This window comes from Alligator mississippiensis, chromosome 2 (genome assembly GCF_030867095.1).
Source record: "Alligator mississippiensis isolate rAllMis1 chromosome 2, rAllMis1, whole genome shotgun sequence".
Classification (NCBI taxonomy): Eukaryota; Metazoa; Chordata; order Crocodylia; family Alligatoridae; genus Alligator; species Alligator mississippiensis.
The window spans coordinates 263053150-263076068 of record NC_081825.1 but is presented as its reverse complement, the minus strand read 5'-3'; the positions used below and the strand labels follow the sequence as shown (position 1 = coordinate 263076068).

The window sequence follows — 22919 nt, the reverse complement described above, 5'->3', positions numbered from 1 at the left end:
GGGGTGGCCCCAGCTGCTGTGGGAAGCGACAGCGCGGGGGGAGGGCACAGGGTGGGGACACCCGGCGGCCCGCCCCGCCCCGCCCCGCCCCGCGCTCGGGCGTTTCCGCCGCGCTTCGGTTCTTTCCACCGCCCCCGCCCGCGTGTCCCCGCGACGCTGCTGTCCATGGCGGACGCGCCGCCCGCCGCCGCCCGGCCGGAGCCGCCGGAGGGGGCCGCGCCCTCAGGTACCACGGGGCGGGAGCCCCGTCTGTAGGGCGGCCCCCGAGGGAGGTCCCGCTCGCCGGGGCCGGGGCCGGGGCCGGGGCTGGGCGCGGGGCGGGCAGTGCTGTTGCCTCCTGGCTTGGGGCAGCACACCCGGCTGCGTCAGGCCGCTTTTGGGCCTTCCCGGGGGCTTCCTTTGCGCTGGGGCCGGCCTCAGCCCGCCCTCGGCTCAGGAGTGGAGCGTCTTCCTGCTCCTGCAGTGCGGGTCCCAGGGCTCCTTTCTCCCTCGGGCAGAAGTGTCCCGTCCCGCCCCCACGGTGCCCGAGGCTCATCCAGGCCCTAGCATGCAGTCATGAAGATGTGGGAGCTGTTTTTTTCTAAACCGTCTTAGGTCAGGTAACTAATGAAATCACCAAAGGATGGGGTGAGTTTGATTTAAGTCAACCTAGGAGGTCTCCCCTGGTCAGGGCTTGGATGCATTCCTAGCAGGGAAAGCAGCCAGGGTGACACTGGTGTGTAGGTCAGGGCTTGAGTCAGCAGGGCTGGTCTGTTTTTCACTGCACTCACTTGGGCCTTCCAGTCCAATCTCCTGTGACCACAACTGCCGCCAGCTCCTTTTCTAAAAGGCAGTAAAGGTGAATCCCTGCTGCCATGTGCACCTTGGAGCTGGGAGCTCTGGGACCTGTTCGCACCCACTTTGCTTGCTAGATAATGTCATCCCATCAGTAAGACTCTGACATGTGCTCTGCAGTCCTGTGGTAATGGAGCTTGTCCTGTATTTTAGAGGGGGATGGGGATGGGACCTGGAGCCTTAGTCAGATATTAGAAAGGACCCTCCAGGTCCATCTGGTCCATGTCATGCTCTCAGCTAGTGCAGGGTGGGTTTTCCCAGGGCACTGCCAACTCAGATTTAATTGCTGAGCTTTGGCTTTGGTCAGTATTTCTGAGACGGGTATGGGCAGCAGCTGAAAAAAAAAGTGTTTTGATCCCTGTATCTTGTGCCAGAAAAGTTTAATCTTTTTCCCCCATTTTAAGAGCATTGGCTATAGCTTTGCCCTTCTGTCTGGTATTTTCAAAGTAAAGGCTATTTCATATTCTCCTGTTTTCTGTCCATTGCTAGAGAATGAGTCGTCAGCCCAAAATCCTGAACCTGCAATCGCCTCGTTGGAGTCCAAGGCTTTGCCGTGCAGGTAGGAAAAGATCGTTGTGTGAGGGCATCCATTGTATGTCACAACACCCGGGAAGTGGAGGGCAGTCTGTCTCTTGCAGGCAGCTGTTCCTTGAGGGGGAGAGAAGGGGTTAGAAACTTGAACTTTCTGCTCTTGGGTTTGGTATGCTGGATGCAGCAGAGTAAGGGTGGTCAGCCTGTACCAAGAGTGCCACAAGTGGCATGGGCAGCCCTTGTGTGGCATGCAGCAGATCAGGGAGCAGCACAACAGCAGATGGGGCAGGGAGCAAAAGGTACAGAGCAGGAGATCAGGCAGGGGGCACAGGGTGGTAAGTGAAAAGCAGAGTAGGAAATTAGGCAGGGAGCAGAGGAAGGGGTTCAGAGTGACCCATGGGGACCTGTCAGAAAGTTTGGCCCCCACTGCAGTAGAGACAACACTAAAGGAGCACTTGCTCTTGGCTCAAGGTTATTTTAGTGCTCATAAAATGGTGAAGTCCATACCATAACATAACTCAGGCTGTTTGAATCAAAGAGCAAACTGTCAACAGAAAATCAAACTCTTATCAGAGGGATGTTTCAATTATTAAACCAAAAAAAATTCTCACTGTATGCAATTTCCATGGAAACTGTACAGGATACTTGCTGCTTTGCTGATGGGCTTTTTTTAGTAGTATTTGTGCATGCATTGTCTAATATTTAGTTTGTTGTTATTGGTTTGCTAGTGGGCTGTCCTAGCTTGTTGGGTTGCTTGTGGTCATTAGAGATGCACACAATATGCTTTTTCTAACCAATATTAAAGGTTTCATGTGATCCTTCCGACGTACACAAAGGTTTTACAAATGTATGAGTTAAGTCAGTGCGGCCGTGGATCTTGCTAGTCATTAGTCATCTTCTAAAAGTAACCTTCACAAACCCTGTGCAGTTTGAGGTAATGCTGGCTTTGATGCAAATGAAATTTGCAACAGCCAGACAGGGTTTTTCCTTAATCTCTGATTTTTATCACGAACTCTAGGTAATTTTGCAATTTAACTTCTTCAGAAAAACAAATCGGACAATGAGTAGAATCCCAGTGTAACATGAAACCTGCATGGATGATTCCTGATAAACCTGCTTGGGTTAAATTTTTTTTGAAAGAGGTAGCAAATTATGAAAAGGAGGCATGAAAAGGGAGTCCAACTGACTTTCTTCTTCTAAGTTGGCTTGCAAAGTTTGTGCAACTGCTTTAACACTTTCCACAGAACCCTAAAGTTTCACTGCTGGGTTTTTTTTTTTAATTCAGTTAGCCTCAGTATTCATGGGAAGCCCTTTGAATCTGACTCTAGAAATACTGGGGGAGCTGCATGCCAATGGCCCATCTGGGTCTGTGCTACACAACTGTTGCCCAAGAAACAAAAACCCAGTGGAAAGTGATGGTCTGTGGAATCGGTTTTCTGCTTTGGGCTTCCAAGGAGGGGGGTCATAAACAGAGTGCTATAAGGGACAGTTTTTAAACTATTCCTTTTTAACTTTTCCTTTACCTACCAACCAACCTAACAACACATACATGTGTGTTCTGACATTCAACCCATTTGAACCAGCAACTACTGGAAGATGAGATTGGGGTATGCTGTTTCTAACGATAGAAATGGAGCTAGGAGGATTTTGCTGAAATCTTGGATCTTCTGATTTCAGTGTTCAAGGCTGTACCTAAAGAAGTTCCAGAAAAGTCATGTTTGTCTTGATCTTGCTTTCTCTCTATTTGCAGACCAGCAAAGAAGGCATGTAGACACTGTCCATTTAATTTGGAACAGTTTGACCCTCTGTTATTCAAAATATGTCATTCTTCAAATGCATTTCTTACATGTTCAGTTTTCTTTTCACTACTAGTGATTTTTCATGCCTCTTCACATTGGGTCAGTCATGTATATTAGACCAGCCTGGTTGGCCATGGGCTTTCACTGATGAAGACAAGGGTTTGCTTTTTCGAGTGGCCATTTCTGCTCAGATTACAGTACATGTTAAATCACTTTCTGTGAAAGTTGCATTTAGTTCTGACCGCTAGTTGTTCTCTCTCTGACAGTTGTTTTAATCTCAATTGTTTTACAGTTGTTTTAATCTCAGTTGTGGTGAATGCCTGTCCAGAGATAGACTGAAGTACAATGAACATGCTTATGACTTGAAGGGAATTTCAGTATGGTGGGAAGAATAGGGCATAAGGAACATGAAGGCAAAAAGGCTTTTGCTTTTTAGGTCTGATTCTTTTACTCTTGTTGCAGCTTTCCTGGGGTCCCACTTTCCATTCCCACTTCTCTCTTGTGGATAGGTCCTTGTTCTATGTATGTGTTTTAGTCTTGTCATTACATGGCTGCTGGCTTGCCATATTTGACATTTTCTGTAACAAGAAGTGGACACTCTATTACCAGCTCTTGGTTTTAGGGGGGAATATTCTGACAGGAAGGCACACTTAAATGTCCTTAAACTGGTCTCTCCAAAACTTTGGTATGGAGGGCACATGTGATGCAGTGTGTAGATGCCATCTACACACTGCATCACAGAGTTTGGCTTAGAAAAACTGACCTCTGGCTCTAGAGAAGATATTGCTGCCTGCTGTTAGCACAGCATTAGCAAGGTAGCCAGCTGGGAGGGAGTATACCTGGGATCAGCTGGAGTAAATTACGGCTACCTAAGGGACATTACATTGGGAGTGAGCTCAGCAGAACTGCTCACTGTGGCTTGGATGGAGCTAAGAGGATGAAGCCTTCTGCAGATGGGAGCAGAACATGAGTGAGAGCCAGTAGTGACTATTGACTATGGGAAGCCCAATATCCTTGATTTGTTTGAATTCCAGCCTCTGAGTGCGCTGGTTTGTACCATGGCTTTAATTAGCTGAGTGACTGTACCATTATCTTCAAGCATCCTGAATTGACGTGCTCTTTTTCTCTGAGAGGCCGCAGATTGGATTACCGATAAATACAGGCTCTGTAGAGAATTCCAGAAAAGAGGATGATGCATCAGAGGACCAGGATGTGGCCAGACCTGGTGAGACACTTGCTGACCAGATACAGCCCCTTAAGGAGGTAGGTCATTACTTCTTATCTCTAAAAGCAGAGGCTAACATGTTGTAGTACTTCCTTCCCTCTGGTGCTGAGCCTGTCCAGTAGTGGTTCTCAACTTTTTTAGACTTGGGACAGTCTTCCATAACTTTTTTGAATTTAGTGGATCCCAATTTCAAACACAAAGTTATATGTTACAGGGCATAAAAATAATATGACTGGAAACATCCTTTTTAGGCTAACAGGAAAAAACATAATATGATACTTAGTGATATAATTGAACCTGGCAGTACTTGCAGATACCTTGAATTCTTGGCCAAATTGAAGACTGGCATACTCTCACTTCCTCTTCTTCTGAAAGAAGTCTTTCTCTCTTCTTGTTTTCTGTGTTTGTTAAAGCAGAGAACCCCAACTCGCATAAATACGATGTTGAAAATTGCAGCAAGATTCATACGGCTTTTTTTGAAACGTTGGGATATTGGTCGGTTAGCTGAGCCCAGAAGTTATCCAAAGGTACCTTCATCATGCTGCAGTTTTAGGGTCTGATCATTATGTATGTTGCCGAGTTCTTCTTCCTGAAGGCGGACTGAATCCCCTGATTCTTGAAGCTTCAGTAAATGGGTTTTTCACCCAGTCGTACTCTGCAACATCTGCATCCGGGAAGTATTTTGTTTAATCTCTTTTTCTAGCAATTTCAAGTGTTCTGATGTCAGCGGCAGCACTTCTACATTATTTGTTGCAGCTGTTAGAGGGAACATTTCTGGCTCTCTAACATTAACTCCTGCATGTCAGTTCTGAATCTTATCTAGCAGGGCACAAAATTTATCTGAACAAATTAAAATATTCTGATTTGGGCCCTGCATGCTGGTATATGCTTTATTGAAATGCAGTAATATGTCAACAAGATACTCTAGTTTAGAGCACCAGTTATCATTGCTCAGCAAATTGTAGGAGTCTGGTAAGAACTTGGGTTTAAAACATGTTAACATTTCCTCCTTTAGCTTGTAAACTCAAGACAAAACCTTGCCCCTAGATAACCACCTTACTTCTGTGTGTAACATGTGACTGACATGTTCAGGTTTCATTGTCTCATGCAGTCTTGAAACAAAGAAGAAACTTTGGCCTACTTTTAACACAAATGACTCTTACAACTTGGTCGAGCACACTTTTTAATTTGTAGAATATGGTTGTTGCAACAAGAGCTTCTCAGTGAAAGAAACAGTCAGATGTAATAACATTTGGATTCTGTTTCTTCACAGTTGAAACGTTCTCCTAGCGACCCAACTATAGTGGTAGCACCATCTGTGTAAACACCTACACGTGCTTCCCAAGATAAATCCAAAGATTTCAAGTGAGAATCCATTGTGTCAAAAACATCCTCTTGTAGTGTCACCTGAGTTCTTTGCAATAGAAGAATTGTTCTGTTGTTTTTCCATCAACAAAACAAATGAAAGCTAGATGCTAGCATTTTTCACTTTAATCTGTTGATTCATCTACCTAGAGAGTGAAGGTATTCCATTTTATTTTTTTTCAGTATCCTCTGACACATCATTATTGGGCAGTGGGATTTTTCTTCTATTTCTTTTTCAGCTTCACTACCAGACATAATTCTTACTATTTCTTTGCACACCAGAGGGATCATTGTTTCATCTATTGTAAGAGCTTTCATTTATTTAGTAATCGATCCCTGAACTTTGTAACTAGCCTTTTGTGCCTTGTCAGAAAGTTTCCTTTCTTTCACAAAGTCTAAGGACTTTTTCTTGAATTTAAGTATTTTAAAAGTATTCCTAGCTCTTATTTTTTGGTGTCCACGCTTTGTAGAGAAATGGCATTTCAGCTTTATTTAGGTCCATAGCTTGATTTTAGATCATTTTTCACTGCAGACGGTGCATTCAGGTTTGGGTAATGCTCATCTCCATACCTAGTAAAGCCCATGGCTAGACAGCTTTCACTGTGCTATCTCAGCTCACCTGCTTTCAGGTTCTTCTTAAAATCACTACTCAGACCTGTGCTTCCCTCAAGTTCCTCTCTTTCTGAATACAGATTCATTCTCTGTTACACTTTCATTACTTTTTGCTTTTTTATAACAAACTTGTTCGTTATGTCAGCTGCAGTCACAGAGAGACAGTTCCTCCCCCAGCATGCTGTAAGTAGAGAGGACAATTAACATCTTTACCCAACCTGCCTCGTGTCTTGTAGATTTGACCCCAGGGGTCCCACAGGGTTCTTGAGAAATAGGCTGTTTTGGGGACTGAGCCAGCATCAGCTGCTCTGGAGTGGGATGGAACCCAGGCATACTTAGAAAACTTAGGAAAACAGCATGGGGATAACCTTAATTAGCCAAAAGTACTCTTTCTTGCCACAGCCTTTCCTGGTCCAGCCCCATGTGCACTTTAAGGAAATGAGGGCACAGTGGGACAGTTTCACCTGGTGGCAGAGGTGGCATAGCTGCCTGGAGATAGGTGCTTCTGCTGCCAGCGCTGCTGCCAAGTGGGACTGTCCCACAGACCTCTGTTTCCAAGAGGCACATATAGGACCAGACTAGGACAAGCTGTGGCAGGAGCAGACTGTTGACTGCATTAGTGTTATTAGATGAACCCACTGGAGGCAGGAGCACCCACTTCTGTTGCAGCCACCTCCTAGTTTGGCCCAGATTGTGCCTCCTGGAAGCTTCACCTAGTGCGGCACCAGCAGTATCTATTTCCAGGATGTCATTAGTGTTTGGTCAGGTGAAATTTTCCTATATGGAGCCAAACTGGGAAGCAGCCAGGACAGGACAAGGCACTTCTGTCTGCATTAAATAATGCAGGGAGAAACACTTTTGCTTGAGCCACTCCCCAGTTTAGCTCTGATATGCCTCCTGAAAACCAGGACATGTGGGGAAAGTTTCACTTTGCTGAGGGCATGGTACCTGCGTTACAGCACTCCTGGGAAGTTCTCATGGCATCCTGGTTGAGAACCACTGCTGTATTGGATTGAGTTGAAAGCAGTGCTTACACAGAGGTTTAGTTGTGCCTTCTCTTACCTCCCCCACAATGTACAGAGCAGCAGTCTAACCTTTACAATCCATCTCTCTCTCTCTCCCCTTGTGTCTTGGAGTAGCTCCCATACTCTTTCAGATCTTACTTTTTTTCCTATAGCTTCAAGGCTATTTTAAACTACTGGCTTTTGACTGATGCTGCAGGGAATTCCCTTCCATTTTAAATTAACTTTAACATGTATTAGAATCTTAAGAGGGATGTGAAAAAGCAGTTTTGTCAGCTCACTGGAAGAAGACAGACAAGTTATCAGTATTTCAAATGCAACTTGAGAGAAGCACTGTGCAGTGAAAACTATTGTTCCAAGAGCTCTACTTGTGAGAGAGAGGAGGGAGAATCGGGGACTGGGCAACGGTTCTAACAAGCTCATACTGAGTGTCAGTGCACCACTGTGGTTGTAGTCACTGGCTAGGTCCTGTGAGGCACCTCAGAATATGTTCTGAGAGACCAGACAGTGAAATCTGGAAATATTAACATGTAAACCAGTAATAGACACAAACACTGAAGGAATATTGACAGAGTTATTGGTCTGGGAAAATGCTTACTGCTAGGAAGACTGGAGGACAGTACAGCATTTGATGACAGTTACACAACTTTGGGGAAACCATGCAAAGAAAGTTGCTTTAAGGTAGGGCCAGTCAGTTATTCACTAAATCACGTGCTTTTAGCAGAAATCTAGAGGGTTATCTTTTTGAGTTGAGGGAAATTATTTCTTTTCCTTGCATCTGTAGCTAGTCTTTTTAAATGCAGCATGTGTGTGTGTGTGGTGGGGGTGGCATAGGAGCCATAGTGTGATGTGCTTACTGAGGAATTTTCTTATGTCCTCTGCACAGGAAGCCATAGTGCAGATGACCAACTACCGTGTGCCTCAAGGATCAGGTGATATTGTTATGATACAGTCGGAACACACAGGTGCAGTGGATATCCTCTCTGCAGAGCTGGAGACTGCAGACCTCCTCGGTGAGCAGAGGAAAGGTGAGGGCTGGGATGGAAGTACTTGCCTTGCATGGGGATGGGATGTGTTTGTGTGCCTCCTAGCAGAGCCACGTTAGAACCAGTGATGGCCCTCTTTGGGGTAGATGGATGCTCTTTAAGACTGTGCGAGCTCTTGCTGGGGGTTAACCTGATGGTTAAAGTAAGATAGCCCTAGGTTTTCCACTGACTTTTTTTTTTTTCTGTGCTGTCCTAAGCATGAAAACAAGAGCTTTAGCAGGAATTGCCCTCTTGTTCCTGATTCATACTGGTAATTTTCTGACCAACAACAACTGATGGCCTTGTATTTTTCAGCTCAGCCGCCACCTCTGGCTCCAGCCTCCACTTGGACCACTTGCAAGATGAAGGAATTCAAGACCAAAATGGGAAAGGAGAAGAATGGTCGGATGGTGGTGAGACGGGGTGAGGTGGTGACGGTCCGGGTGCCAACCCACCCTGATGGGAAGCGTGTCTGCTGGGAGTTTGCAACAGATGACTATGATATTGGCTTCGGGGTCTATTTTGACTGGACTCCTGTCACCAGCACTGCCATTACTGTGCAGGTCAGTGAATCAAGTGACGAAGAAGATGAAGATGAAGAGGAGGAGATTGAAGGTCAGTGCAGAACTTAAATGATTATTTTGTTGTGCTCATTGCTGTGGTATCCGTGTCTTTATCGGGTGCTGTAATTTCCTTCCATTTTAGTTATTAACCCTGCATAGTGCCTTTGAAATGTTTTAAATTAAGTCATGGTGAGATGAGGTTAGCTCTTCTTAGTTCAACATGCCTAAATGGCTAGTATTTCCATCCCAGGAAGATGCTCCAGCAATAATAAATGATGATTTCTTTCCATAATGTTTTTTAACTGATGATAGGATTGGAGTCTAAGACTCTTAAGTCAGCATTTTGTTCCTTAACCTAGCAGACTAGGATGCTGCTGCAGCTCCTGTGTTGTGGGGTGGGCAGGGCAGAATTTTTCTTCATTGTAGTATTAGCTTTTGCTGACTTTTGCTCCCTCTGAATGGAATCTGTATTTTTTTTTTTGTGGTGGGACAGCTTGAAATGCATAGGGAGTGCTGTCACAATTGCAGGTTGAGACATGAAGACCTGAAACTAGACCCCCTAGGGAGAAATAGAGTTGAGGACAGGTGATTTTTCCCCAACATTCTCCCACCCAGAATTCATTTCACTCTGGCACAGAGCTGTTCTGAGGGCACTCTGCTAGGAAGCAGTAAATATGAAGGGAAGCTAGGAAGTGCTGTGAGGGGAGGAGGACAGGGAGACAAGTGGCAGTGATGATGATGGTGGGAAATTCAAAACATTCCCAAGTGTATCATTTCCCTGGAGAGATTCCTCTTGATGCATGGAAAACAGCTTGTCTATTATATGTGCAGAGACTTTAGGGTGGCTTTTGCATATAGTGGTGCCAGCCAGTGTTTTTAGCTGGAAGTTTTGTCCCTGTCCTGTAACCATGGTTTGATTGCAGCTCTTTGATGCCTCAGCTTTGCTGTTTCTGACATTTGTTTGTCTCCCCTCTGCTACTCAGGACTCACCCCAGTTGGAGATGTGGAAAGGGGCTCCAAGAGCTATCTGCGAAACCGCTATGGTGAGATCATGCCTGTGTATCGGAGGGACAGCCACCGTGACGTGCAGGCAGGCAGCCATGATTATCCAGGCGAAGGCATCTACTTGCTCAAATTTGACAACTCCTACTCCCTTCTGCGCAACAAGATCCTGTTCTTTCATGTATATTACACCAGCTGAGGGAGTAGAGGGGGCAAGGACAGCAGACAGGTAACACTGAGCAAAGCAGGCTTCCACCCAGGACTGGTACCCATAACTGCCATCATCATGTGGCTAAGTCTGAGGCAAGGCTCTGCCTGCTTCTCTTGGATACAAAGCTTTCTCCCCTGCTTCACCCCAGCTTGCCCTGAATGAGAGGGTAGCTGTGGCTGCAGAGGGGTCATTTTAGGGATTCCATCAATTTAATGATAGCCTGCAAGTGCAGAGGAATGGACTCAATGACCCAGGATCCCCCTCCCTGTACTATGTTCCAGAAGCCACTCTTGTGCAAGGATCACTGGGACTTCTTATGATAGCCAGGACATTGTCAAAGGTCAAATTCAGGTAGTTAGAGTTTCTGTTGCGCTGGTATGAAGGGAAGCTGAGAGATCCTTCTGCCCCCCTCTAGCTGTATCTGGAAACACCAGGAGACAACTGCCAACCACATTTTGCTAAGAGAAAAACACCTGTTGGGTAGTTGCTTTATACTTGCATCCTTTTAGCACTGCTGCACACCATCACTAGCCAGGTGGCAATTAATCCCTGTCTGGGGGTTCATCCTGTCATGCATGCCAACTACAGCCCGTATTCTCTGTCCCTATTTATGATTATGCTCATGCCACAACTGTTAGGCCCAAGGCAAGAGCCTGGTAGTTGTGTAGTGAGCATTATAAGAGGCCTGTGCCCAAACTTTGCAGAGGGAATAAATCCTTGTGGGTCAGTTGAAAAATTTCCCATGGGAAGAGGAAAGCAGGATGACTAGGGAGTTAGATACTAGATCTTCCTGACTGGGGAGACATGTAAACAGCTAAAACTTAGATCATTTGCAATAGTTTATCTCTAACCTGGGGAAAAAGGAGTGATTGTGTTAGGCAAGTGCAAAACTGTTAGAGTCCAGGCTAACACATCCCAAAAAGACTTGGACACACAGGAAAGTCAGCCACATCTATGCTTGCTTTGAGTCGGTGAACCCCTGAGACCATTGCTAACCCATAACATGTTGTATGGACTGCAGCTCCTTTCAATACCTCTGGTACCTTGCAGTGGTTAATGGTGGCATTAATGGTCACCCTCTGTGCCAGTCATGGCAACAGGGAAACTAAGGTTTCAACAGATACGCTTTAAAATATCTTTATTTGGTAAATCTTTTAAGATTTTGAGTATGTATTTGATGATTATTTAAGAACATTCCTGTTTAAGGATGCTCTTGCAGTTGCACTTCGGTGCCTCTGTCTGCAGATGCTGAATGATTTTTTTTGCATAATTTTGGGATATTTCCAGCCAGTCTGTCTTGAAAAGCCCTTTAGGTAATGTCCTTCTGTGCAGATACATTGCCCTCTGTAGACAGGGGGAAAGCAAAGACTTAATTTCATAAAAGGTGCAGTCATTCCCTAGTTGTGCCATACTCAGCATTCAGGAAAGTACTGTGGATTCTCAGGCCCTTCTTTTAATATGCTCTGTCTACTTCTTAAGTCAGTGATTCTCATCCAAGGTGCCATGGCACCCTGGAGTGCCTTGAGATGCTTTCAAGGGTGTCATGGGGTGCTACACACTTAGCACCATTAGGTGTGCAAACATGATTCACAAGATAAACCTAGAGACTTCAACTAGGAATTATTGGTGTTAAAACCATTCTGACCTGCTGTGGGGTCTTTTTGAGTTCCTGGCAACAGAAAAATTGCTCTATTTTTCGGTAGTCAAAAAATGAAATGAGTGAAAACCTAAGCTGGCATTTTCCAAGGGGGGTCTTGAGTCCAAAGAGAGAGAGAGATGTCTCAAGTGTAAAACTGTTGAGAACCACTGTCTTAAGTACTCTGGGTTGGTGGGTAGGTCAGAGGCAGGCATACAGTTGAGCAGCCTATGCCAAATCACTGGGGTGGGCACCAGGTTTATCTAGCTGCAGGAGTAAATGAAGGGCAGAACTGTTGCTCTTTTAAAGAAGCAGCAGCCTGCTCATTAGTCTTAAGAGTGAAGGCAGAAGAGGGCAGCTGATTTCCTTTTTGCAGGGTGGGGGAAGGGGGGGCATAAGCCCAGTTCAGGAAAAAACTGATGTAAAATGCAGCTGCCTTACTGCAGCAGGGGCTCTGCAAGGAGGGGCAGTGACAGGCATTGATGCATTTCAGATGGAGGCCCTTCCTTACCCTGTGGCATAGGCAGTGGTCCCTTCAACCCCAGCATGGCAGCAGTCTGGTGTGGGCCCCTCCCACAGAACCTTTGCAACTGAGAAAGGCCCTTCTGCATTCCATCCACCTCAGGTTTTTTTTTCTAAACATCAAATACATAGGAAGACCTTTCACCTTCCACAAACAGCCAGTATATGACAATAAATCTCAGTGCTGCTGTCTGTAGCAACTGCTGAATATCTGACCTTGTGGAGGACCACACATGCACTTGGGAGCAGTCTAAAATAGGACCTTAGTAAAGAAGGGAATTAGCTTGTGCATGCTTAGGTACTCGAGAGTTGGTACCCTTGATTCTCTGTTATCAAGCTATAGTGTGGGCTAGTTTGTTAGCAGCATTCTCAGGATGAACTGTTCCCCTTCTGCTATGTTCCCTCTCTCACCTGTCAGCTGCTTATTTTTCCATGGATCATTATGCTAGCCATTTGTTAAGAACATGATCATGAATGTTTGTTTGATTTATGCACTTTATTTTTTTGTAGTCCAGCAAATAAGAGCTGCCTCAGTCATTTGGACAGCTGAGATCATTGAAAGCAAACAGTGTGTGTAGACTAAGCAGACCAACTGCTTGGTAACTAACAGCTGCTGTTCCAAAGGGTCTTTAGCAAAGGTAGACTGTTCAGTGAATGGAAATCCCAGTGTTCAGTCCTGGCTGTCTGAAATGGGGATAGATCTTTCATCAGTACTTCCAGTTCATTCATCAGACTTGCTCCCTTCTTACCTTGTTGGCTGAAGTCAAATGGTATCTTCATATAGGGTGTGTAATTCCAACTTGCTGTAGGTGCCCATCATGTTACCTCATTGTGCCTGTAGGCACATCTGCTGCATGATAGAGCAAAAAAGGCCTTGATACTCCTCATTTTAAGATTTTACTGAAGTAGTTGGTATTTTCTCTAAGCACAATAGAGTTTTAGGCATGTAATAATTCGTCTACAATACAGGAAAGCTTCACAACTATACCAAATAAGTTAAACCTGTCTAGTTCTTTTAGTGTTCAAATTATGTAAACACTGTTGTGTTACCTAGGTACCAAATGAAATAATTTGGGTGACTGAGAGAGAACACTTTTCTTTGGAAGGGTTTGCAGTTCTTATTAACTCCTTCTAGTAAAACTAGTAATTCATCCTTTGATTCTGATGATGCCTTTCTACTTCATGGAAGTATCTGATTGGTATCCTTGCTGTATGGCTTCTGCCTAATCAGTTACTTTTATTCAGCACATGGCACAGAAAGCATAATTAGTTCAAAGGCATAATGTCTCTCTTTTTTCTCCACCTTGCTCAGAGAGAACTTCCTTTTTACTTTTAAGGGTGTACTTGAGACTTTCAATTTCAGGCATGAAAAGCCAAGTCCAAGATAAAAACTGAGTTTTGAAAGTGATGTTAAACATCATAAAATCATGTTTGTTTAAAGAAAAAACTGCCTTAGTTTACCGGGGTGAAAGTTTGAAGTGCTTTAAAGCTGTTTCTTTCTAGCCCCAAATTTTGGGAGAAGAAAGAGAGACTGGAACCAGAAAGTAAATAGACTTCTGTTGTGTTTGGCAAACTGGGGACTAGTTTTTATGACTGATCACAACATTGTTTTTCTTCCTTGGGTAAGCACCTGCTTTGTGAATGTAATGTGGCTTTGGGAGTAATATTTATGTACTAGCTTTAGTAGCACGATCAGTCAAGAGAGTGAGAAGACTTTAATTATTTTAAGTGTTCAACAATAATTACTTAAATACTCCCTATCAGGCTGTGATGAGATGAAAAGAATTACTCATAGATACTGATTGATCAAGAATTACTGATGGATCTTACTGATAGATCAAGAAGTACTCATAACTCTCCTTTCTTTGGTGAAGTTTGTTGAGAACAGTAGAAATCAGATAGTGTATTTCATGTAGGTCACAGAATACAAACCTTGAGGCCCAGTTTCTACTTAAATTGGAAGTCCATGGATGTTTTGCCATTGGAATCCTTAGAACAGGGTCAGAACCTTGGTTCTCAGGCTATTTTGAAGGCTGTTAAGGGTGTTTGTGTCACTTCTGAGCTAGATGCATATCGATGTTGAGGCCTACTTAATTTTGTGTCATTGCATTGGTAAAAAGTTTTCCAAATGTTATAGGTGGGAAGAAAATGCACGTGTAGGCCTAGGGGAGAGATTAGATTTTTGTTTTTGGACACCTTGGGAAGAAAAGAAGAGTTTCTCAGTACCCTGTTTATTCTAGAAACTACAGCAACTCCTATCTTTCTAACTATTTGCATTGTGTTTGCTTCCTTTTCTGACTGTGCGTGAGTGACCCACTTGGTTGCATAAGTTACTTCTAAGGGGTCAGCTATAGAAATGGTGGCTAGACGTAGAGTTGGGGAGGGGATAGAAGAGAGCATGTCTTGTCTAGTAGCTCTACCTTGGTGGTTCTGGAAGAAGAGCTCTTCTGTCTTCCACCCCAGCACTCTGCAAAGATCTCTGCACTTGTCCACTTGTATCCCAGGTGTTCCTCTGCCCTCTCCCTCTCAAATAAGCCACTCTCTAAGGATTTATCACACGGTGCCTTAGGAACAAGAAGTGTCTGAAATGAGCCATAGACCTCCTCATTTATTTGAATTAGGCCCCTGCTTGCAAAGTTGTCCTCCCTGCCTTCTCTGCCCTGTTCCCAAAGAACCTCCTGAAGATGGCTTATGAGGTTGGGGATTCCATAGGATTTGTTCTTGGAGAACAAAAACTATCTGCTCTGACTGCCTTAACTGTATTACTTTGCATCATGTAATAGAGCTGGAAGCCTGAATTTTCTAGTACTATGGGATCTTTGGCTTTAAAAGGTGTCTCTGCTAATTTAAGTTATGCAAAGGGTTTTGTTCTCTTGAGGGAGATGCAGACCTTTGTGCCAAGCCTAAGTAGGGGTTGTGACCATGCTAACCCATCATAAATAGCAAACCCTTGCAGCCATTCAGCACTTCTAAGCTATCCGAATCAACAGTTGTAGTCAGTGTGCTGTTGTGTACTACGGAACAGATAAGCAACGGGTGAAGTGAGCTTGGGCTCACCAAAGCTTACATATATCTCTCTCTCTGATTTCGTTAGTCCATGGATATCAAAAATCTAGCCCACAGTGCTGCTGGCTGCAGTGCAGAACATATTGAAACTGGCTCATGCGGCAAGCAGAGCCTGTCTGTGACACGCTGCATATAGTGCCCATGCCAAACCAGACTTGTGTGTTGGAGCCAGTGCTTTTCTGGGTTGGGAGTGCCCATGCTGGATCCAGTGCGTGCCCTAGACTGGTCCTGTGTGCTGCGTGCTTCTCTGAGCTGGAGCTGGTGTATGCTGCACACAGCAGGGATCCAGGCCTGGCCTGGATTGGGCCCATGGACTGGCTCTGCATGTCAGATCCAGCATGCAGGGCCAGTCTGGCATGGGAACCACGTGCAGTGTGTGCCCCAGACCAGTGCCACATGCCATGTACCCCACACATGGCTGGAGCAGGCATGTGCTACGCACAGTGCATAGAGCTGGAGCTGGCAAGTGCCCCGCAAGCAGCATGCTCAGATGGTCCAAGGCATGCACTGCATGCAGTGCCTGCACCAGCTCAGCCCTGCACACTGGCTCCGTGCCACTCATCCGGTCCAGGGGTTGAATTAATTTGATACCCCAGAGTTAGTTTAGAAGGTGCAAATCTACACTGCCTTTTTCCTGATTTTGAACTAATATGGCTAACTACCTCTCACTAGGTGGGGGACTAGAGCTGCAAAATACCTCTGAACTTTAGCTGCAAGGGCAGGTAGTTGGTTATACCTTTCAGATGTGATAGAACCTTGGGCATGGGCTGTATCCAGAATCCATGTTACAGGTTTACTGGGGGTATCCAAAGAACTTGAGTAGGGACAAATTGAAAACTGAGTAAAAGAAACACTTTCCCATGGTTTAATCAGACTGTGTAACTCATTGCTCTATGAGGCCAGTAATTTAGCAAGATACATGTGGGTAACAGTACTTAGTGCTGCCCTAGACATTTTTAACTAATAGTTTTAGACATTCCCTGCATCAAGGCTCAAACCAATCTACTGCAAAGCAGGTATGATCTGGCCTGGTCCCATATGCTGGATCCCATGTGCAGGGCTGGCCCCAAGCACTGGCATGGTCTGGTGCATGGGGCCCTGTTATCTGGACTGTGTAGTTCTCCATGGCTTGGGAAATTTGTTGTTGGGGGAGTGGTGGCAGCATTCATTCCTACATCCCTGGGAATGATTAATGTTACCACCACTTCCCTGTCATCATGTTTCTGGACCTGTGGAGAGCCCCACCTGGCTGGGTGATACGGCTCCTCAGGTTGGATCTGGCCCATGGACCATAAATTGAGCACCACTGCTATAAAGTGTGGGGAAGAAATTTCCCTGAGGGACAAACTATCTCACACTTGCTCACTACGGAGTTACTTTAGAAGAAGGTTAGAATAGTCAGCTGCTGGCCATTGAAGATGGAATACTGGTCTAGGTGGACTGAGAGTCTGATATTTGGCACTTCCCATGTTACTTTCTGGGACTTACCTGCTATTCTCCCAGAAGTATTGGTTTAAGGACTGTGCACTTGTTCGCAGGCAAGAAGTGAAATGTTTGGAACAAGAATCACAAATTCTATCTGGTTTGTGCCCATCTGGAATGAGGAAGTTTGGTCCCTGGACAAGGAGTGTGGTGCCAGATACTGACCACTAAGCCTGGAGCTGAGGAAGCTTTGCCAAGCTACAAAGCAGTCTCCTAGCAACTTTGACCAACAACAGTCTGCAGGGTGGAGAGCCCAGACTCCCACTTCACAGCAACATACCCTTTGTGCAGCCTTTCATTAGATAATGTCTTGTAGCTGGGCACATATATTTTAAGACTTATTTTCCTGTAATCTGTGATGGCTCTCATCAATCCTGGTCTGTGTGATGTGAATATTTTTAATGTCTTGTTACTTCAGAGTCAAGCTCTCTGCACCAAAATGCTGCTTTTTATGTTTTCCCGTGAGATTATTTTTAAATATAGAGGATATTTTACCAAAATATGGCACTGAATGTTTAGCTGTCTGGTGCAAATGAAAACTATTTATAGTGTGCTTGCTGTTTCTCTTAGTCTTAGTTTGTCTTTTTCTATTTGGCACAGTGTGGCTGTTTTGTGATATTGTGTATTATTTAAGGTCCAGACTCTTCAAATAAACTTTTTGCTATTCAGTCAAGGTTTTTTGTCTCTTATTGGGTAGTTCTGGGCTAAGAATTGCATTTATGGTGACCCAATAATAAAAGCAATTCAGCTGAACTTGTTTTCAACTACAGCGCAGAATGGGATTAGCCACAGTTGCCTTTGAAGCTCTGCTGGTCTTATTAGATGCTCATGGATGAGCACAGGCTCAGCTTACTTATCTTGGCCCATAGAAGTGTACTACTGTGCAGTTCCTAATGCTGGAGTTTCTCTGACATTGACATTGATTGGTCAGTTGCTGCTTAGACAGAACTATGCACTTTTTTGAAATGTTTCTTTAAGGCAGAGGTGCTGGACTCACCTGATGCTGGATCTGGACTGTGGGGCTCCTCCCAGGCTGGATCTCTAGGGTTAGTAGCTGTGGCAGGTCCAGCAGGGATTTAGAGTGGTGGGGTCAAGTGGTGGCAGGGGTCCTGGGAAGCAGAGCAAATGGAACTGTGTCAGCACAGCCTTTGCATGCCCTCCTGTTGCTGCTAGCCATGTCTAGCAGGGCCCAGGGGCCTACATTCTATGGCAGGCCTGTCCCTCCATGGCCCTAGCTCTCAACTTTCAGTAACCTGTGAGAAGCCTAGCAAGCTGGATTGAAATGTTCTGTGGTCCAGATCTTTGACACTTGTGCTTTAAGGCAGGGGCAGGGGTTGGCAACGCTTTTGGGCAGTGCGCCAAAATCGCCTGCAACCCTGACTTGTAAGATACTGGTGTGCCAGGGGCAGATGCCGGGGGAGCTGCAGAGGTGCTGATCCTTGTTGTGGCAGTGCAGCCCTGGCCCCTTCCCCACCATTTACCCTGAGGGGTGTGCCCCAAACAAAATGCCTTTGCATGCCACACTCTGGCATCCATGCCGGAGGTTGCCTACCCCTGCTTTAAGAGGTTGTGTAGCTTTTTATTTACCTCCTTTTGATACTAACTCTGCTTACAGCCAACCAGGTACAGACCACAGGCAGGAGTTTCCTCAGCTTGGAAGGGGGTGATGTTACATGGTTCAGAGCCACTTGTGCTTAAGTTTGGTTGTTCGCATTTAATACGTAAGTACTTAAAACACATACATGCCAACATGACTCCTTCTACTTTCCCCGACGGCCTGACAAGGGACTTTCTAAAACTATTGGGTGCCTAAACTAAAACAGTTGCAATATTGTGGAATTGCAAATGAAGCTCTTTGTGATGTCAGTTCCTGGTGGAAAAACCAAGATGCATTGGGAAATCAAAATATCTGGTAAGCCTGACACAGTTGGAGGGTAAACTTGCTACAGTTTAGTCCAAACCATTTTTCTGTCTACATGGTGTGCTTAAAATGATTCTTGGGGATTTTCTTACTCTTTAAATTAATGTAATTCTATCAATAGCAAAGAATATTTGTAGGGGCCACAGGGCAAAATACAAGGATTCTTCAGAAGAAAATCCCTTGCTCGAAGGTGACGTGGGTTAACACTCAGAGACAGCTAACTTTCTAGTCTAGTCTACTGCAATCCCTAGTGGGAAAGAGAACCAATGGCAAGTACTTAGTTGTCCCAAATGTAGATTTGCGGCTACTCCCCATTAATAGACTGGCTGAGTTTCCCAGAGACTATGGTTTTCTTCTTGGCCTCCATGGGCAAAGGCCTGTTCAGGAGTTAACCTGGGGCAATCTGAGGGCTGCATTTAAACATCCTTGAAGAGCAGCCTGTTTTCAAACAGGACAAAAAAAAAATAAAACCAGACTTAAGGACTGCCTGTGCAGTCTTGCCTGTCCTTCATTCTCTGCATCTCTGACTACTGTTAGACAAGGTAGGCAAGTGCTAAAAGAGACTTCCATCCATATGTTCATTCACCTCGTTTTATTGCCTCTTTCAGTTGGCTCTGAGTAGTTTTATGCGTGAACTCTGGAATAGGCACATTCAGAAAAATGGTCAATTTAAAGGCTTTTTATATTAATAACCTGATATTAAGAGCTAAACTTCTTTAATCAAGGAATAGAAATGATGCCATGTACTGCTCAACCTGTCTCAGTTACTGAGCACTCACTATCTGACAGTTTATACCTTAACAATTTTGTTGCTGTTCAGACCAATCATTTCCAATGACAGAAAAAATTACGTGGCCTGGAGGCAATTTCTGAACAGTGGCAGTGAAATGCATTTGCTGAGCTTTATGGCTCTTAAAGTAGGACTATAGCAAAAACACTTTCCCAACCACACTTGGCCAGTTCCTATTCCAGTTAGCAGATACAATTCTGCTTGAGTTCCTGAAAAACTTACCCTCCAGATGAAGTCACAAAAAGTAGCAACTTTCCACTCACCTTTTGCAGTAACAGGAGGGCATATTACACAAGTAGGTCTTGTGGGGGACATTGCTTCCCCCGCATAGCGCAAGTCCTGCCTGTGGCTGGGCTGGTCAGGCACTGACTTGGCCTTTTGCCCCTGGTGCAGGGCGCAGTTCTCACCTTTGCTGCTTCCCTCACTGTGCCTGTGGCCATGTATCCCGTCCCAGCCATGCCTCCTTCCCCCCCCCGGTGGCAGTGCCGGCTCAGGTGGGCCATAAGATGGCTGGGAGAACCTGCCTGCCTGCTGTGTCCATGCCTGAGGGGCACTGCTGGGGTTGCCCATGGCCATGCTGCTCTCTGACCCAGATGCCCATGGCCATCCTGCTCTCTGGCCTAGGCTGGAGCTGGGGCACAGTGGCAAGGGGGTGAAGGCAGCAGGACACACCTGCCTGTGCAGTGCCAAGCACCAGCCTCACCTATGCACTCTGGTCCCCGCACCAGCTGCTGAGGCTGCTCGGTAGGTGGGGCTGGCAGGCAGGCAGCCTGTGCTGGGGAAGCACCCGTGGCTGCAGGGTGGGAAAACCCCTGGGCAGCTCCTGTGCCCAAGGCTGCTGGAGTGGGGGGAGGGTGCCTTATCAGGACCATAGCCTGCCTCTTGCCAGGTAATGGGTGGTAGGGTCCTGTTTGGGGCTCCCTCCTACCTCTGGACACAGGAGGGGTGTGGGCAGACTGGTGAGAACCCAGCAGAGGGTGGCCAGCAGGGCTGGAGAGCTGGGGAGTATGCAGGTGGGCTGAGGGAACTGGGCTTATTCAGTCTGAAAGAGGATGGATCGAGACTTCCCTATAGTGGCAGGTAACAGGAGAAGGAGCAATGGGCTCAAGTTGCAGCAAAGGCTGCTTAGGTTAGATATCAGGAAACACACTCTCTCACCAGGATGGTAAGAAAGCATTGGAACAGGCCACCCAGAGAGGTGGTGGCATCTTCATCCTCAGAGATTTTAAAGACCTGGGTAGACAAAAGTATGTGGTTCCTTATAGAGAACTCCTACAGAACAGCACTCCCCTATGGCTTTGTCCAACTGTCTTGTGTAACTTCATGTAAGTTGGGGAGAATACAGAAAAGCTTGTTGTTGGACCAAAGGAACTAGGGAGGACTCCCCAGTTTATCCCCCTTCATATGATTTTTTATTCACTCAAACCATGCAGTATTCCTTATTGCTCTAAAAATGTATTTTATTTAATATGCCTTTTTTGGGAGACTGTGCTTTTACTTAAGAATGCCCTCCTCTCCCCCACATCTTTGAAGCCAGGGTTTCTGGAAGGAAGAGAAGGTGAAGCTGGGTTCCTCCCAGGCTGGCTGCTGTAAGATTTGGATGCATTGCAGTTCTTGAAGCATTAGCATCTAGTCTGCTGCATTGTCTGTTGTATACTGAGAGTCCATGGTCCTTTGTGCAGGTGTCTCATGTGGGAAGGTGACTGGAGAGTGGATATCCTGATGACTTCATTGAAAGAGTTGGACAGAGGTAACCTGGTCAAGCTTATGCTAACTGTCAATGGGCAGGTAAGAAAGTAATTTCTTATCTATCCTGCTGCTTCTGTGCTGGGTGCAAAACCCTTTTTCATAGATTTCATAGACATTAGGGCTGGAAGGGACCTCAGAAGATCATCGAGTCCAGCCCCCCGCCCAAAGGGCAGGAAGTCAGCTGGGGTCATAGGATCCCAGCAAGATAAGCATCCAGTTTCATCTTGAAGGTGTTCAATGAAGGCGCTTGAACAACCTCCGGTGGCAGGCTGTTCCAGACCTTGGGGGCTCGGACAGTAAAGAAATTCTTCCTTATGTCCAGCCTGAAACGATCTTGTAGTAGTTTGTGACCATTCGTCCTCATCATCCCTTGGGGCGCTCTGGTGAACAAACGTTCCCCTAGATACTGGTGGTCACCCCTGATAAACTTGTAGGTGGCCATCAGATCACCCCTGAGCCTGCGCTTTTCCAGGCTAAAGAGCCCCAGGGCTCTCAGCCTGTCATCGCAGGGTCTGCTTCCCTGACCTCTGATCATGCGCGTGGCTCTTCTCTGGACTCTCTCAAGCTTCTCCACATCCTTTTTGAATTGTGGAGCCCAAAACTGGACGCAGTACTCCAGCTGCGGCCTCACTAAGGCCGAGTACAGGGGGAGAATGACGTCCCAGGATTTGCTTGAGAAGCATCTATGGATGCAAGCCAGCGTTTTGGTCGCTTTACTAGCCGCAGCATCGCATTGCAGGCTCATGTTCACCTTGTGGTCAATGATGACCCCCAAGTCTCTTTCTTCCATAGTGCTAACCAACATAGCACTGCCGAGCCTATAAGGATGCTGCGGGGTTTTTTTCCCAAGGTGGAGAACCTTGCATTTATCGGTGTTGAACACTATCAGATTCTCATCTGCCCACTTGCTGAGCCTGTCCAGGTCAGCCTGGATCATCCGCCTGTCTTCTGGTGTGGATGCTTTGCCCCAAAGTTTGGTGTCATCGGCAAACTTGGCCAGTCCGCTTCTGACTCCAGTGTCCACATCATTAATGAAGATGTTGAACAGTATGGGTCCAAGGACAGAGCCCTGGGGGACCCCACTGGTCACAGGACACCACGATGAGTGACTTCCATCAATTACTACCCTCTGGGTCCGACCCCGGAGCCAATTTTCCAGCCAGTGGATCGTGGAGGACCCAAGGCAACAATTGGCCAGTTTCTCCAAGAGATGATCATGGGACACCAGATCGAAGGCTTTTTTGAAGTCAAGATATATGACATCAATCTCATCTCCCTTGTCCAGGTGATAGGTCACCTGGTCGTAGAAGGAAATGAGATTGGTCAAGCAAGACCTACCCGCAACAAACCCATGCTGGCTATCCCTTAAGATGTTGGCGTCGGCCAGTCCATTAAGGATGGCCTCCTTAATAAACTTTTCTAAGATCTTCCCCGGGATAGAAGTCAGGCTGATGGGCCTATAGTTAGCCGGATCCACTTTCCTCCCTTTCTTGAAGATAGGCACCACGTTGGCCTTCTTCCAGTCTTCGGGCACTACACCAGAGCGCCAAGAGTTTTCAAAGAT

General features: G+C 45.9%; 1 protein-coding gene across 5 annotated transcripts; it reads left to right on the top strand.

Moving 5' to 3' along the window:
- The first annotated feature begins 22 nt into the window (after window positions 1-22).
- On the top strand, window positions 23-17563 carry TMED8 (transmembrane p24 trafficking protein family member 8). Of its 5 annotated transcripts, none has more exons than XM_019478874.2 (8): window positions 23-226; window positions 1324-1393; window positions 4298-4427; window positions 4806-4916; window positions 8275-8416; window positions 8729-9028; window positions 9960-10207; window positions 16952-17563. In XM_019478874.2, the coding sequence occupies exons 1-7, from the start codon at window positions 166-168 to the stop codon at window positions 10175-10177; spliced, it is 1032 nt and encodes a 343-aa protein (XP_019334419.1). In that variant the 5' UTR covers window positions 23-165; the 3' UTR covers window positions 10178-10207; window positions 16952-17563. The 5 variants fall into 5 exon arrangements, with proteins under 5 accessions (XP_019334419.1, XP_019334418.1, XP_006263834.2 ...); XM_019478873.2 differs by having other exon boundaries at window positions 4803-4916; XM_019478876.2 differs by lacking the exon at window positions 23-226 and adding an exon at window positions 284-599 and having other exon boundaries at window positions 4296-4427; window positions 4803-4916.
- Window positions 17564-22919: the final 5356 nt, after the last annotated feature.